Source organism: Tamandua tetradactyla, chromosome 7 (assembly GCF_023851605.1).
Source record: "Tamandua tetradactyla isolate mTamTet1 chromosome 7, mTamTet1.pri, whole genome shotgun sequence".
In the NCBI taxonomy this organism is placed as follows: domain Eukaryota; kingdom Metazoa; phylum Chordata; class Mammalia; order Pilosa; family Myrmecophagidae; genus Tamandua; species Tamandua tetradactyla.
In genome coordinates this window covers 112,582,653-112,596,872 of record NC_135333.1, presented here as the reverse complement: position 1 = coordinate 112,596,872, position 14,220 = coordinate 112,582,653, and the positions used below count along the sequence as shown (strand labels likewise).

General features: G+C 37.0%; 1 protein-coding gene across 4 annotated transcripts in view; it reads left to right on the top strand.

Annotated features, from left to right (window-relative positions):
* The window catches only part of TFCP2 (transcription factor CP2), a 131,425-nt gene that overhangs the window by 97,916 nt on the left and 19,289 nt on the right, over nucleotides 1-14,220 (top strand). For all 4 annotated transcript variants that reach the window (XM_077170918.1, XM_077170919.1, XM_077170920.1 and 1 more), the window contains 3 exons: nucleotides 11,223-11,271; nucleotides 11,681-11,774; nucleotides 12,865-12,955. In XM_077170918.1, the coding sequence (XP_077027033.1) occupies nucleotides 11,223-11,271; nucleotides 11,681-11,774; nucleotides 12,865-12,955 (234 nt within the window). The remainder of the gene's footprint in view (nucleotides 1-11,222; nucleotides 11,272-11,680; nucleotides 11,775-12,864; nucleotides 12,956-14,220) is intronic.

Here is a 14,220-nt window from a genome sequence, read left to right as displayed (position 1 = left end):
GAACTACTACGTACAAGGGAAAACACATAACACTGTGTTCAGACTACTCAACAGGCACCATGGAGGTGAGAAGGCAGTGGTATAATATATTTAAGGTCCTGAACGAGAAAAGATTCCAGCCAAGAATTCTTTATCCAGCCATGCTGTCCTCCAGAATTGAGGGAGAGACTAAAATCTTCAAAGACAATCAAAGACTGAGAAAACTAGTCAGTGGTAGACCTGCCTTACAAGAAATGCCAAAGGGAGTTCTGTCAGCTGAAAAAACAAGACAGGAGAAGAAGGTCTGGAGGAAGGCACAGAAGATTAAAAAGAGTTTGCGAAAAGAATATACAGATCTGTGCCGGTTTGAATCTGGTGTGGACCCCAGAAAAGCCATGTCCTTTAATCCTTGTTCAGTGTTGCTGGGTGAGAGTATTTTTTTTTAATTAGTTTATTAATTAAAAAAAATTAACAATAAATGAACTAAAACATTAACGTGATCATTCCATTCTACATATATAATCAGTAATTCACAATATCATCCCTTAGTTGCATATTCATCATTTCTTAGAACATTTGCATCAATTCAGAAAAAGAAATAAAGACAACAGAAAAAGAAATAAAATGAAAACAGAAAAAAAAAAGATTATACATAGCATACCCCTTAACCCTTGCTTTCATTGATCACTAGCATTTCAAACTAAATTTATTTTAACATTTGCTCCCCCTATTATTTATTTTTATTCCATATGTTCTAGAGAGTATTTTTTATTGTTTCCATGGAGACTGACTCACTCAATTGTCAGTGGTAGTATTTGATTAGATGGGTTTTATGGATATGTGTCTCCACCCATTCAAGGTGGAGTTGCTTACCAGAGCCTTTTACGAGGGAATCATTCCGGAAAAAGCTTTAGAGCCATGAGAGCCCATACAGTTAGAGACCTTTGAAGATAAAGACGGAATATGCCCCCAGGGGAGCTTCATGAAACAAGAAGCCTGGAGAGAACACTAGCGGACTTCGCCATGCTCTCTGTGTCCCTTTCTAATTGAGAGAGAAGGCTGAACATCATCAGCCTTCTTGAATCAAGGTATCTCTCCCTGGATGCCTTACATTGGACATTTCTATAGTCTTTCTTTGATTTGTACATTTTCACAGCCTTAGAACTTAAACTTGCAACTTTTTAATTTCCCCCTTTTAGAAGCCATTCTGTTTGTGGTATATCGCACTCCAGCAGCTTGTAAACTAGAACAAGATCTGCCAAAAACTAAAGGATAAGATGGTAGATTCAAGAACAGCTTTTATAGTAATAACTTTGAATGTTAATAGACTAAACTCACCAAATAAAAGATATAGACTGACAGAATGGATTAAAAAATATAATCCATATATATGCTATTTACAAGAGATGTATCTTAAATACAAGGACACAAAAAGATTAGGAGTGAAAGGATGGAAAATATGTTCTATGCAAGCTGTAACCAAAAGAAAGTAGGAGAAGCTACATTAATATCAGATAAAATAGACTTTAAATGTTAAGACATTATAAAAGACAAAGAGGGACACTGCATACTAATTAAAGGGACAATTCATCAAGAGGAAATAATAATCATAAATGTTTATTTTCCCAATCAAGGAGCTTCAAAATACATGAGGCAAACATTGACAAAACTGAAGGGAACAATAGATGTTTCAACAATAAATAGTGGGACACTTCAAGACACCACTCTCCACTATAGATAGAACAACCAGACAGAGGATCACGAAGGAAATAGAGAACTTAAACAATGTGATAAACAAATTAGACCTAATAAACCTATATATATCATTATACCCCAAAACACCAGGATATACGTTCTTCTCTAGGGTACATGGAACTTTTCCAGGATAGATCATATCCTGAGACACAACGTAAGTCTTTATAACTTAATAATATTGAGATTATCCAAAGCATTTTCTCTGACCACAACAGAATGAAGCTAGATATTAATAATCACCAAAGATTATTTCACGAAGAACCAGAACCAAAGATTTCACAAATATATGGAGGTTAACAACACACTTTTAAATAATTAATCAGTCAAAGAAGAAATTGCTAGAGAAATAAGTAAATATCTGGAGATGAAGGATAATAAAAATACAATATATCAGAACATATGGGATGTGCCAAAGACAGTGTAGAGAGGGAAATTTATTGCCTTAAATACCTACGTTAAAAAAGAAGAATGAGCAAATTCTGAGGACTTAACTGTTCCCTAGAGAAATTAGAGAAAGAACAGCAAACTAACCCCAAAGCAAATAAAAGAAGAGAAATAACAAAGAATAGTGCAGAAATAAATGAACTGGAAAACAAAACACAATAGAAAGAATCAACAAAGCTAAAACTTGGCTCTTTGAGAAAATCAATAAAATCAATGGGCCCCTAGATAGACTAACAAAGAAGAAATAAAGAGAAGATTCAAATAAAATCAGAAATGAGAGGAGGATCATTACCAGGGATCCTGAAGAAATTTTTAAAAATCATAAGAGAATACTATGAACAACTGTATGCCAACAAACTAAACAACTTAGATGAAATGGACAAATTCCTAGAAACTACCAATACTGACTTGAGAGGAAATAGAAGTTCTCAACAAACCAATTACAAGTAAAGAGATTCAATTAGTGATCAGAAGTCTTCCCACAAGGAAAAGCCCAAGGCCAGACTGCTTCAAAGGGGATTTTTATCAAATATTCCAAAAAGATCACCAATCCTGCTCACACTTTTCCAAAAAAAAGAGGAAAAATGACTGTAACTCACTTTATGAACGTAATATCACTCTTAATACCAAAACTGGATAAAGACTATAAGAAAGGAAAACTACAGACTGGTCTCCTTAATGAACACAGATGCAAAAATTCTCAACAAAATAGTAGCAAATTGAATCCAACAACATATGAAAAGAACCATGTATCATGACCAAATGGGGTTTATACCAGGAATGTAAGGGTGGTTCAACACAAGACAATCAATCAATGAAATGTAGCACATTAACAAATAAAAAGGGAAAAATCACATATCCTATTGATTGATGCTGAAAAAGCATTTGACAATATTCAGCATCCTTTCCTAATTAAAAAAAAATAATAATAACACTTCAAAAGGTAGAATCAAAGGAAACTTCCTCAATATCATAAAGGGCATGTATGAAAAACCCATTGTCAGCGTCATACTTAACGGTGAGAGACAGAAAGCATTCCCCTAAGATCAGAATGAGATGGGGTGCCCATTTACAGAACTATTATTGAACATTGTACTAGAAGTTCTAGCTGGAGTGATTAGACATGAGAAGGAAAGAAAAGACAGCCAAATAGGAAAAGAAGAAGTAAAACTTTTGGGCCATGGTGGCCCACGCCGGAGACCTGGGTTTGGTTCTTCGTGCCTGCCCATGGGGGGAAAAAAAAAAGCAAAAGAAATTTTAAAAAGAAGTAAAACTTTCATTACTTGTAGATGATATCATCCTATACTTGGAAAACCCAGACAAATCTACAACAGAGGTACATGATTTAATAAACAAATTCAGCTTAGTGGTGGGATACAAGATTAATGTACAAAAATCAGTAATGTTTCTATACACAAGTAATGACCTATCTGAGGAAACATTTAAAGAAAAAATTCTATTCAAAATAGCAACGAAAAGAATCGGGTATGTAGGAATAAGCCTAACTAGGGATGTCAAGTATTTGTACACAGAAAACTCCAAAACATTGCTGAAAGAAATAAAAAAATATCTAAATAAATGGAAAGACATTCCATGCTCATGGATAGGAAAGTTGAATGTTGTTAAGATGTCAGTTCTACCCAGACTGATCTACAGGTTCATTGCAATACCAATAAAAATTCCAACAGCCTACTTTGAAGAGTTGGAAAAGCTAGTCATCAAATTTATTTGGAAGGGAAATAGACCCCGAATAGCTAAAGATATCTTAAAAATGAAGAGCGAAGTGGGAGGTCTAAGACTTCCTAACTTTAAAGCTTACTATAAAGCCACATCAAACAGCATGGTAGGACTTCCGGAGAAGATGGCGGGGACTTCCGGAGAAGATGGCGGCTTAGTAAGACGCGCGGGTCTTAGTTCCTCCTCCAGAAAAGCAACTAAAGAAACAGAAACAATACGAAACAGCTCCCGGAGTCACAACAGAGACCAAAAAGACAGCATACCCCATTCTGGAACGGCTGAATGGGCAGGGAGAATCCGCTGCGGTGAGATACCTGAGGGGTGCACGTTTTCCTGGCTGGGGCGGCTGGCAACTGGGGTCCCCTCCAGGCACGTGGCTCCCCGGTCTGACTGGGAACATTGGATAGCGGGGCCCTCCCGTCACGCTTGGCGTCTCGGGCCAGCTGGGCAATTTGGACCGGCACTCCCCCAAGCCGCGGCCAGCGACCCCCGCCTCCATGCACGGTTTCCCGGGTCGACTGCCCCGCAGACAAACGACCGCCATGAGCGCCACCTACTGGGCAGGAAAAGAAAAACAGAGCCCAGAGATTCCACAGAAAAACCTTTCAACCAGCTGGGTCCCACACCAGGGAAATCTGATCAAATGCCCAGACCCCAGCAGAAAATAATGGATGATGCTCGGAAAATTGAAGATATGGCCCAGTCAAAGGAACAAACCAATAGTTCAAATGAGATACAGGAGCTGAGACAACTAATGCTGAATATACGAACAGAAATGGAAAAACTCTTCAAAAACCAAATCAATAAATTGAGGGAGGACATGAAGAAGACATGGGCTGAACAAAAAGAAGAAATAGAAAATCTGAAAAAACAAATCACAGAACTTGTGGGAGTGAAGGACAAAGAAGAAAAAATGGAAAAAACAATGGATACCCACAATGGTAGATCTAAAGAGACAGAAGCTACAATTAGTGAACTGGAGGATGGAACATCTGAATTCCAAAAAGAAACAGAAACTATAGGGAAAAGAATGGAAAAACTTGAGCAGGGAATCAGGGAACTGAATGACAATATGAACCGCACAAATATACGTGTTGTGGGTGTCCCAGAAGGAGAAGAGAAGGGAAAAGGAGGAGAAAAACTAATGGAAGAAATTATCACTGAAAATTTCCCAACTCTTATGAAAGACCTAAAATTACAGATCCAAGAAGTGCAGCGCACCCCAAAGAGATTAGACCCAAATAGGCATTCTCCAAGACACTTACTAGTTAGAATGTCAGAGGTCAAAGAGAAAGAGAGGATCTTGAAAGCAGCAAGAGAAAAACAATCTGTCACATACAAGGGAAACCCAATAAGACTTTGTGTAGATTTCTCAGCAGAAACCATGGAAGGTAGAAGACATTGGGATGATATATTTAAATTACTAAAAGAGAAAAACTGCCAACCAAGACTCCTATATCCAGCAAAATTGTCCTTCAAAAATGAAGGAGAAATTAAAACATTTATAGACAAAAAGTCACTGAGAGAATTTGTGACCAAGAGACCAGCTCTGCAAGAAATACTAAAGGGAGCACTAGAGTCAGATACGAAAAGACAGAAGAGAGAGGTATGGAGTAAAGTGTAGAAAGAAGGAAAATCAGATATGATATATATAATACAAAAGCCAAAATGGTAGAGGAAAATATTATCCAAACAGTAATAACACTAAAAGTTAATGGACTGAATTTCCCAATCAAAAGACATAGAATGGCAGAATGGATTACGACCCAGCAATACCACTTCTAGGTATCTACTCAAAGGACTTAAGGGCAAAGACACAGACGGACATTTGCACACCAGTGTTTATAGCAGCATTATCTACAATTGCAAAGAGATGGAAACAGCCAAAATGTCCATCAACAGACGAGTGGCTAAACAAACTGTGGCGTATACCTACAATGGAATATTATGCAGCTTTAAGACAGACTAAACTTATGAAGCATGTAATAACATGGATGGACCTAGAGAACATTATGCTGAGTGAGTTTAGCCCAAAACTAAAGGACAAATACTGTATGGTCCCACTGATGTGAACCGACATTCGAGAATCAGCTTGTAATATATCATTGGTAACAGAGACCAGCAGGAGTTAGAAACAGGGTAAGATAATGGGTAATTGAAGCTGAAGGGATACAGACTGTGCAACAGGACTAGATACAAAAACTCAAAAACGGACAGCACAATAATACCTAAGTGTAATGTAACTAGGTTGGAACACTGAATGAAGCTGCACCTGAAATATGGTTTTTGTTTGTTTGTTTGTGTGTTTGTATCTTTTGTTTTTGTTTTTTCTTTTTCCTTTTTATATATATTATTAATATTATTATTTTAATTCTCTTCTCTATATTAACATTCTATATCTTTTTCTGCTGTTTTGCTAGTTCTTTTCCTAAATCGATGCAAATGTACTAAGAAATGATGATCATACATCTATGTGATGATACTAAGAATTACTGAGTGCATGTGTAGAATGGAATGATTTCTAAATGTTGTGTTAATTTCTTTTCTTTTTTTTGATTAATAAAAAAAATTAAAAAAAAAACAGTATGGTAATGGCACAATAATAGAAGTATCAACCAGTGGAATTGAATCGGGAGTGCAGAGATAGACCACCAAATCTGTGGACAGTTGTTCTTTGATAAGGCCCCCAAATCCACTGAACTGGGACAGCATGATCTTTTTAATAAATGGGCATGGGAGAATTGGATATCAATAGCCAAAAGAATGAAAGAGGACCCCTACCTTACACCCTATGCAAAAATTAATTCAAAATGGATTAAGGACCTAAATGTAACAGCCAGTACCATAAAACTTCTGGAAGAAAATGTAGGGAAACATCTTCAAGATCCAGTAATAGGTATTGGCTTCTTAAACTTTAAATCTAAAGCATAAACAGCAAAAGAAAAAATAGATAAATGGGAGCTCCTTAAGATCAAGTGCTTCTATGCCTCAAAGGACTTAGTCAAAAAAGTGAAGAGGCAGCCTACTCAATGGGAGAAATTATCTGGAAACCCACATATCATATAAAGGCATGATGCTTTGTTTTCATAAGGAAATTATACGGATCAACAACAAACAATCCAATTATAATCCAATTATGGGCAGAGGATGTGAATAGACACTTTTCCGAAGACCAAATACAAATGGCTAAAAAGTACATAAAGAAATGCTCATTTTCATTATCTATAAGGGAAATACAAATCAAAAGAATAATGAGATATTACCTCACACCTATAAGAATGGCTGCTATTAAACAGAAAACTACAACTGTTGGAGAGGATGTGGAGAAATTTAAACACTTATTCACTGTTGGTAGGAATGTATAATGGTGCAGCCACTGTTGAAGACATTTTGGCAACTCCTCAGAGAACTAAATATTGAGTTGCCCTATGACCCAGCAATACCGCTACTCAGTATATATCCAGAAGAACTGAAAGCAGTTACAGAAACAGACATTGCACACTGATGTCATAGTGGAACTCTTCACAGTTGCCAAAAGATGGATACAATCCAAGTGCCCATCAGTAGGTGAGTGGATAAACAAAATGTGGTATTTACATATGATGGAATATTATGTAGCAGTAAGGCAAAATGGGGTCACAAAGTATATGACAACATGGATGAACCTTCAGGACATAATGTTGAGTGAAATAAGTCAGACACAAAAGGACAGATACTAAATGATTTTGCTGTTATAACTTTGATAGAGGTAATCTCAGAGGTTACACTGCAGAATATAGGGGACCTAGAGATACACAGAAGCTAGAGAGTAGGAAAAGGCTACCCAGTGAGGTTGAACTTAAATGCAAAGGACTGATAGGAGTGATGGTAACTAGTTAGTGAGGTTATAAATAATCCATTTGAAGGTCAGTATGATTGAAAAGGAATATATAGTGCTATGTATCCTACTGATTAAAGCTGCAATTATAATAAGTACTCACATGAACTATTTTAAGGATTTGATATTGGACAAAGAATCAATAGTAGAGGGGTATGGGGGAGACTAAAAATGCATGCTAAGGCCAATAGATAACAGGAAGACAGTACCACAGGACTACTAGGGGCAACTAATTTTGGGGGAGGGGCAAGTGATAAGGGATAGTAGTTTTGATTTGATATTTGGTAAGGCTGTGTTTGTTGGTTCTTTGTCTTTATGGATCAATGAAAATTGTCTAAAATTGAGAGTGCTCCTGATTGTACAACCAAGTGAGGATATGGTTAAGTCATGACATAGTTTATTTTTTTACATTATCCATGATCCCCAATAGATGGAGGGAGCTAAAGGGGTACAGTGACTGAGAAACAGAATGACCAAGTGTGATACATTTATATTACAGAATATGATGTGGCTACAAAAAGGAAGGATGTTGAGAGGCATGCAACAAACTGAATAAACCTTGGGGACAATGTGTTATGTAAAATAAGTCAGAAATAAATGAACAGATGTGCTAAGGTCTCTTTCAGAAAATACTTATAAGAACATTGGAGCCTAGACTGTAAGCCCTTATAGCAGCAACGCTTAGTCTAAGTTGTAAGTGTATTTCTAGATTCTGAAACACAGCAATATGTGTATCAGCAGGTATTTCCCAGGAACTTTTAGTAACTCTGTGACAAGAATTACTTCAAAGATATGATTCTTGTATATAGAGTGTCCAGCGTACAGGGGGAAAACTGCTGTTGCATGCTATGAGCTATGTTCAGAAGGAAACCATCAGCACTACCACAGCAACAGGAGAGGTAAATAATGGAGGGAGGGACAAGAGTTAAGAGGAGGTTTATATTTCCTATTTGGCTACGATGTGTTTATTGTTCTTTCTCTTGGGAGCAATGAAATTGTCTAAAGTTGAGAAGGTTAATTGACTGTGGACTTTGGGCCCTCTACATGATGCCCAATGAATGCAGGTGGCTGAAGGATGCACTGACAGAGAAGTAGATTGGTGAATGATGGTGTAAACTTATGTAGGAAGGTTGTGCTGCTACAAAAAGTAACAAAGTTGGGAGGGGAGGCATGCAACCATGTGAATGAACATGTGGAACATTTGGTGAGACAAAATAAGCCAGAAACAAAAGAACAAGAATGGTATGGTCACGTTTAGAAAATGCTTATAAGAGTACAGGGGCCTAGATTGTTAACTTTTAGAGCAGACACATTAAATCCGGAGTGGTAATTATTATTTCTGGATTTTGAGAGACTGTTTTATATCTATAACCTGATATTTAGAGATAAGAACGAAGCCAAACAAATTGGGGTTGAAGTAATTCAGAACATAGGGGTAAGGAAGACAGTGTCTATATTTTCAAACCATACATACTCTTTGAGACCAATGGAAGAAAGGTTTATTTGGTCTGGAAATGAACTTTTCTGTAGTGCATAATCTAATTCAACCTATCTGTATAGCTCGTTTAAACAATTGAAACACAGGGAGCACAGAATAACAAAGAGGTCCTTTAATCCTGTATAGGTTTTTGTAATGCCTGGAAACATCCTAGAGTAGATTAAGCAGATAATCAAAAAGTATTGGCAAAGTCCCCTGAGGGATGGGAGAAAGAATATGTAACTATTAAACTTTATCATCAGGAAATCCCCTGATACTGTGTCAGACTTTAGGGACACCCAAATCAATAGGCTATGCCCTCAATCAAGAGGCTTACTCCTGTGAAATTTATGTAGGTAACAGAGAAGCTTAGATTACCTATAGGCATACCCAAGAATTACTTCTGGATGACCTCTTTTGTTGCTCAGATGTGGCCTCAGTCTCTCTAAGCCCAGCTCTGCAAGTGAAATCATTGCCCTCCCCGCTACGTGGGACAAGACATCTAGGGTTGAAAGTCTCCTTGGCGACGTGGGGGATGACTCCCAGGGATGAACCCAAACCTGGCACGATGGGATCAACAATTCCATCCTGACCAAAATGGGGAATAGAAGTGTAATTAGTAAGGTATCAGTGGCAGAGAGAGTTCAAATAGAGTTGAGAGACTACTCAGGTGGTTGCTGTTACGCAAGCTTCAGTTAGACTTTGCTACCTGTCATAACCTTCCATTCCCCAACCAGGACCATTCCAGCCAATCCTAGAGAACAGCTAGGGCAATATAGAAGATTCCACAAGAGTTCCATTCACTAGAGTAACTTTCCAGAAACCTCCAACCTCCAGATGGGTCCCTGGTCCAGATGAGTCTTGAAACCTAGCCCAGCCTCTCCAGAACATCAGATAGTTCCATCTCCCTACCCCATATTAGTGACAGACCCTTCCAATATAAAAAATTTAGAATGGCCATAGTCCAAACAACCCTACAGAGAGGTATGGAAAGATCAATGGTGATGGTGGAGTTGTAATAGAAGATAGGATTTAACAAATGAATATGAATGCCGAATCATTAAGTTGATATCTCTTTTAGTCTCCACTATTTTACAGCAGCTAGAAGTAAAAACCTAAAATTGTGAAATTGTAGCCCATGTCAAACTCTAAACTATGTTCTAAAACTAATTGTGGTACTGTGCTTTGGAATTTATAGCTTATTGTATATAGCTTATTTTTCAAATAAGCTTTTATTGAAAAGCAATAAGCTTTTATTGAAAAGCAATAAGCTTTTCAAAAAAAAAAAGGAAGAAAAGTCGATTGTGATGATAAAAAATATTTAAGCCCTCTACCCTCCTATATACTGGAGCAGCTAGAAGGAAAAATATAAGAGGATCGTATGGTAGCCCATGACAAACTCTGGGATCTGTCCTGTAACCACTTTTTGAAGCGTGCTTTGAAAACTATTGCTTTTTCATTTCTTTACTGTGTATATATGTTATACTATACAAAAAAAAAGTTAAAAAAACAAAAGTATATGATCACATTGTGTTGCATTTTCTTCCAACCTTTTTCCTGCGAGAATATATACATATATTTATATATTTTCTACAGTTGTACTGATATACTTTTATTCTCATATTTTAAGTTTACATTCTAAATTTCCCATTATTTAATACTTTATACTGTAATTTATTCATTCAGTCCCAACTTATTGAAATAGTTTTTTTTTCCCAATTTCCACAATAATAAATATTGGTGTAAATGACAGTTTCTTCTCCTACCCCTTGAAGTCTTTAGGTTAATTAACAGATATAGAAGTATTAGAACAAGCAAAGAGGAAGATTATTTATGAGAGAACATGGATTCTTTTAAATCTCTAGCTTCCGACTTACTGTGAATGATATAAGAACTTCCCAACTTCCAAGTATGTGTCATGGACTCACTTTTTCATTTTGAATGTTTCCGCAGGAATGGTTCACCAAACCACCAACCAGAGCCACCCCCTCCAGTCACAGATGTGAGTCTGAAGTTGAATGTTAGTTATTTGTGGTATCTAATAATACTTTGATGACTATGCAGTTTAGTTTAGAAATGCCCAACTTTTGGGAAGTAATATTCCTTCACTCATTAAGCAAGCATTTGCTGCATTTTTACTAGGAAACAGATGCTGTATTAGGGACGGGCGGTTTGAAATAAGTCATTCACTACCAGTGCGTTTGAGCAGCTTACAGTCTAGTGGGAAAGATAGGTATGAACTCCATTGGCTGCTTGCGTATTTCAGGAGGAAGATTGATGTGATGTAAACAACTCCAAGCACACTAGGTCTGTCTGAATGTTGGTATGTGGGGGTGTATTTGCTTATGTGTGACTTAATGAGGTAACAGATGAATCTATTTAGTTAAAAAAAAGCACTTTCTCTCTTCCAGAACCTCTTGCCAACAACCACACCTCAGGAAGCTCAGCAGTGGTTGCATCGAAACCGTTTTTCTACATTCACAAGGCTTTTCACAAACTTCTCAGGTTAAATTTACTTGTCCTTTCCCCCCCCCCAAATGGTATATTCCTTTACATTCTAGGACCTTTGGTATGAATGTAAGCTTTCTTTTTTTTTCAGTGAGATCTTAGTGCTTTTTTTTTTTTTTGTATGCTGTGTGGTAGGGGTCACATTTCAGTCTTTTTCATGTGAATATCCCATTATTGGAGCAACATTTGCTGAATGTTTTGTTTTTGGAATACATGGGCTGGGAGTTGAACCTAGGTCTCCCGCTTGGCAAGTGAGAATTCTACCACTGACCTACCATGCTGTGAAATATTTTAAAAACAAAGACCTCTTAGTTTAAACTCACTTTAATTTTAAAATATAGCATCCTTTAAAATGTATGTTCTGTACAATATTTTATCAAGGGGCCTTTGAATGTAGTCTGAAATCAGGTTGATAGCACTATGTTTATTTTACTTACATTTACACACTCTGTTTTTATTTAGCACCTTCTTCTTTTTTTTTTAGTTAACAAATCTTCACACACATACAGTCCGTACAATATATGGTATACAATCAATGGCTCACAATATCATCACATAATAATAGCACTTTCTTTATACCAGCTATGGTAGACTGTACACATAGATAAGATATGATTCCTGGTTAAAGAGCTCACTCATCATCCAAGATAAAAAAAAAATACCAAAATAAACCTCCCAAACAGATAAACAAATAGTTGTGATATAGTAGATAAGTTTTTTAATGAAGATGCTTATAAGGTGAGGTGTTTGGGTAAGGGTTAGGGAAACATGTGGGATGTGTGAGGTGAATCTATCGGTCACATAGTGGAAAGATATTTCAAGGAGAAGGAACAATTTGCTCATTAGGTACTGAGCTTCAAAAGTCAATATGATGAAAGAATAAGGTTAAGAGGAGAAGTTAATTAGGTGGAAATTGAGGCTGTAGAGAAGGCAGAGGCCAGGGTCATGGAGAGCTTTTTATGCTATGGAAAAGATTATAGGCCCATAACATACTAGTAATAAGATGTTCTTTTAACAACCTATTTTAATAGTGGGTATCAGAGAAAATCTTTGTGCTTATCGCTCATTTTTCTTATATTTATTCCAGGAGCAGACTTACTGAAACTAACTAGAGATGATGTGATCCAAATCTGTGGCCCTGCAGATGGAATCAGACTTTTTAATGCATTAAAAGGCCGGTATGTAATTGGTGTCATAATATCAATAAGGTTGAATTTCAGATGGATTTGGATTCAGAGACTCTTCAAATATTGTTTACACAACTAAATACACCTTGTCAACATTTTTTTGAATGACAGCTATGTACCAAATAAACAAAGATGAAAGATATTCTTTCTTACACTGGATCCAAGGAATTTCCTATGTTATCCCATTTTCCATTTCCAGTTTTTTGCTTTTTTTTAAAAAATAACAGCTTTATTGAGATATAATTCATATACCATAGAATTTGCTCATTTAAAATGTACGGTATAGCAATTTTTAGTATATCCACAGAGTATGCAACCATCCCTACAATTAATTTTAGAATATTTTCATTACCCCAAAAAGAAACCATGTACCCATTAACAGTCAGTCCCATTTTCCCAAATCCCTACGCTTTTAACTAGCTGTAGGCAACCACTAATCTGCTTTTTCTATACATACATTTGCCAGTTCTGGACATTTGATACAAATAGATTCATTCAGTGTGTCTGACCCCGAACTCTTAACCCCTAATGGTTCTGACCTTACAATGTGCTGTAATAAGAGTGAAAGGGGCCTGATAATGGAGTTGTTAAGAACACAGGCTTTGGGTCAGGTTCTGTCACTCTATAGCTTTGTACCTGGGGGAAGTTACTTCCTATCTCTGGGCCTCAGATTCCTGGTCTGTAAAATAGGGAGAGTCATAGAACTTCTCTCACAAGGTTGTATGATGCATAAAAAGTGTGTAGCCCAGCACTCAGCACTTAATATATGGTAGTCATTAAGTGAATTACAAAGATCCAGCCATCTGCCTGTCTATTTATTTCTTTAACTGGGCATTTATATTTACTTTGCACCTTCTAAGTCCTGAGGATATAGCAGTGAACAGGATTTGGGCTCTGTCTGATAAGGTTTACATGCTAGAGGTAGCATGGCAGACAAGTGGTGGTGGCTCCTTTAGATTGGAAGGCTTTTCTGCCCTGCGTTCACTCACTTCATGTAAAATGAAACCTTTTGTAAACTGAAACGTTATGCAGGAGCCCCAGGGTTGGAGATATCTAGCATAGAGGTGGAGCCTGACTGACCATTCACTATAGCTGCTCCCTGGACACTTGTCTGCCATGCTGTTACTCCTGGGTCTGCTTTCAAAGCATGGTATTGAGACCACAACATGGAAGTCCCCTTCTACTAGGCCCCACGTGCAACAATTTCTCCTGTTCTATACCTTGAACCTCAGCCAATTGGCTACAAATATCCATGT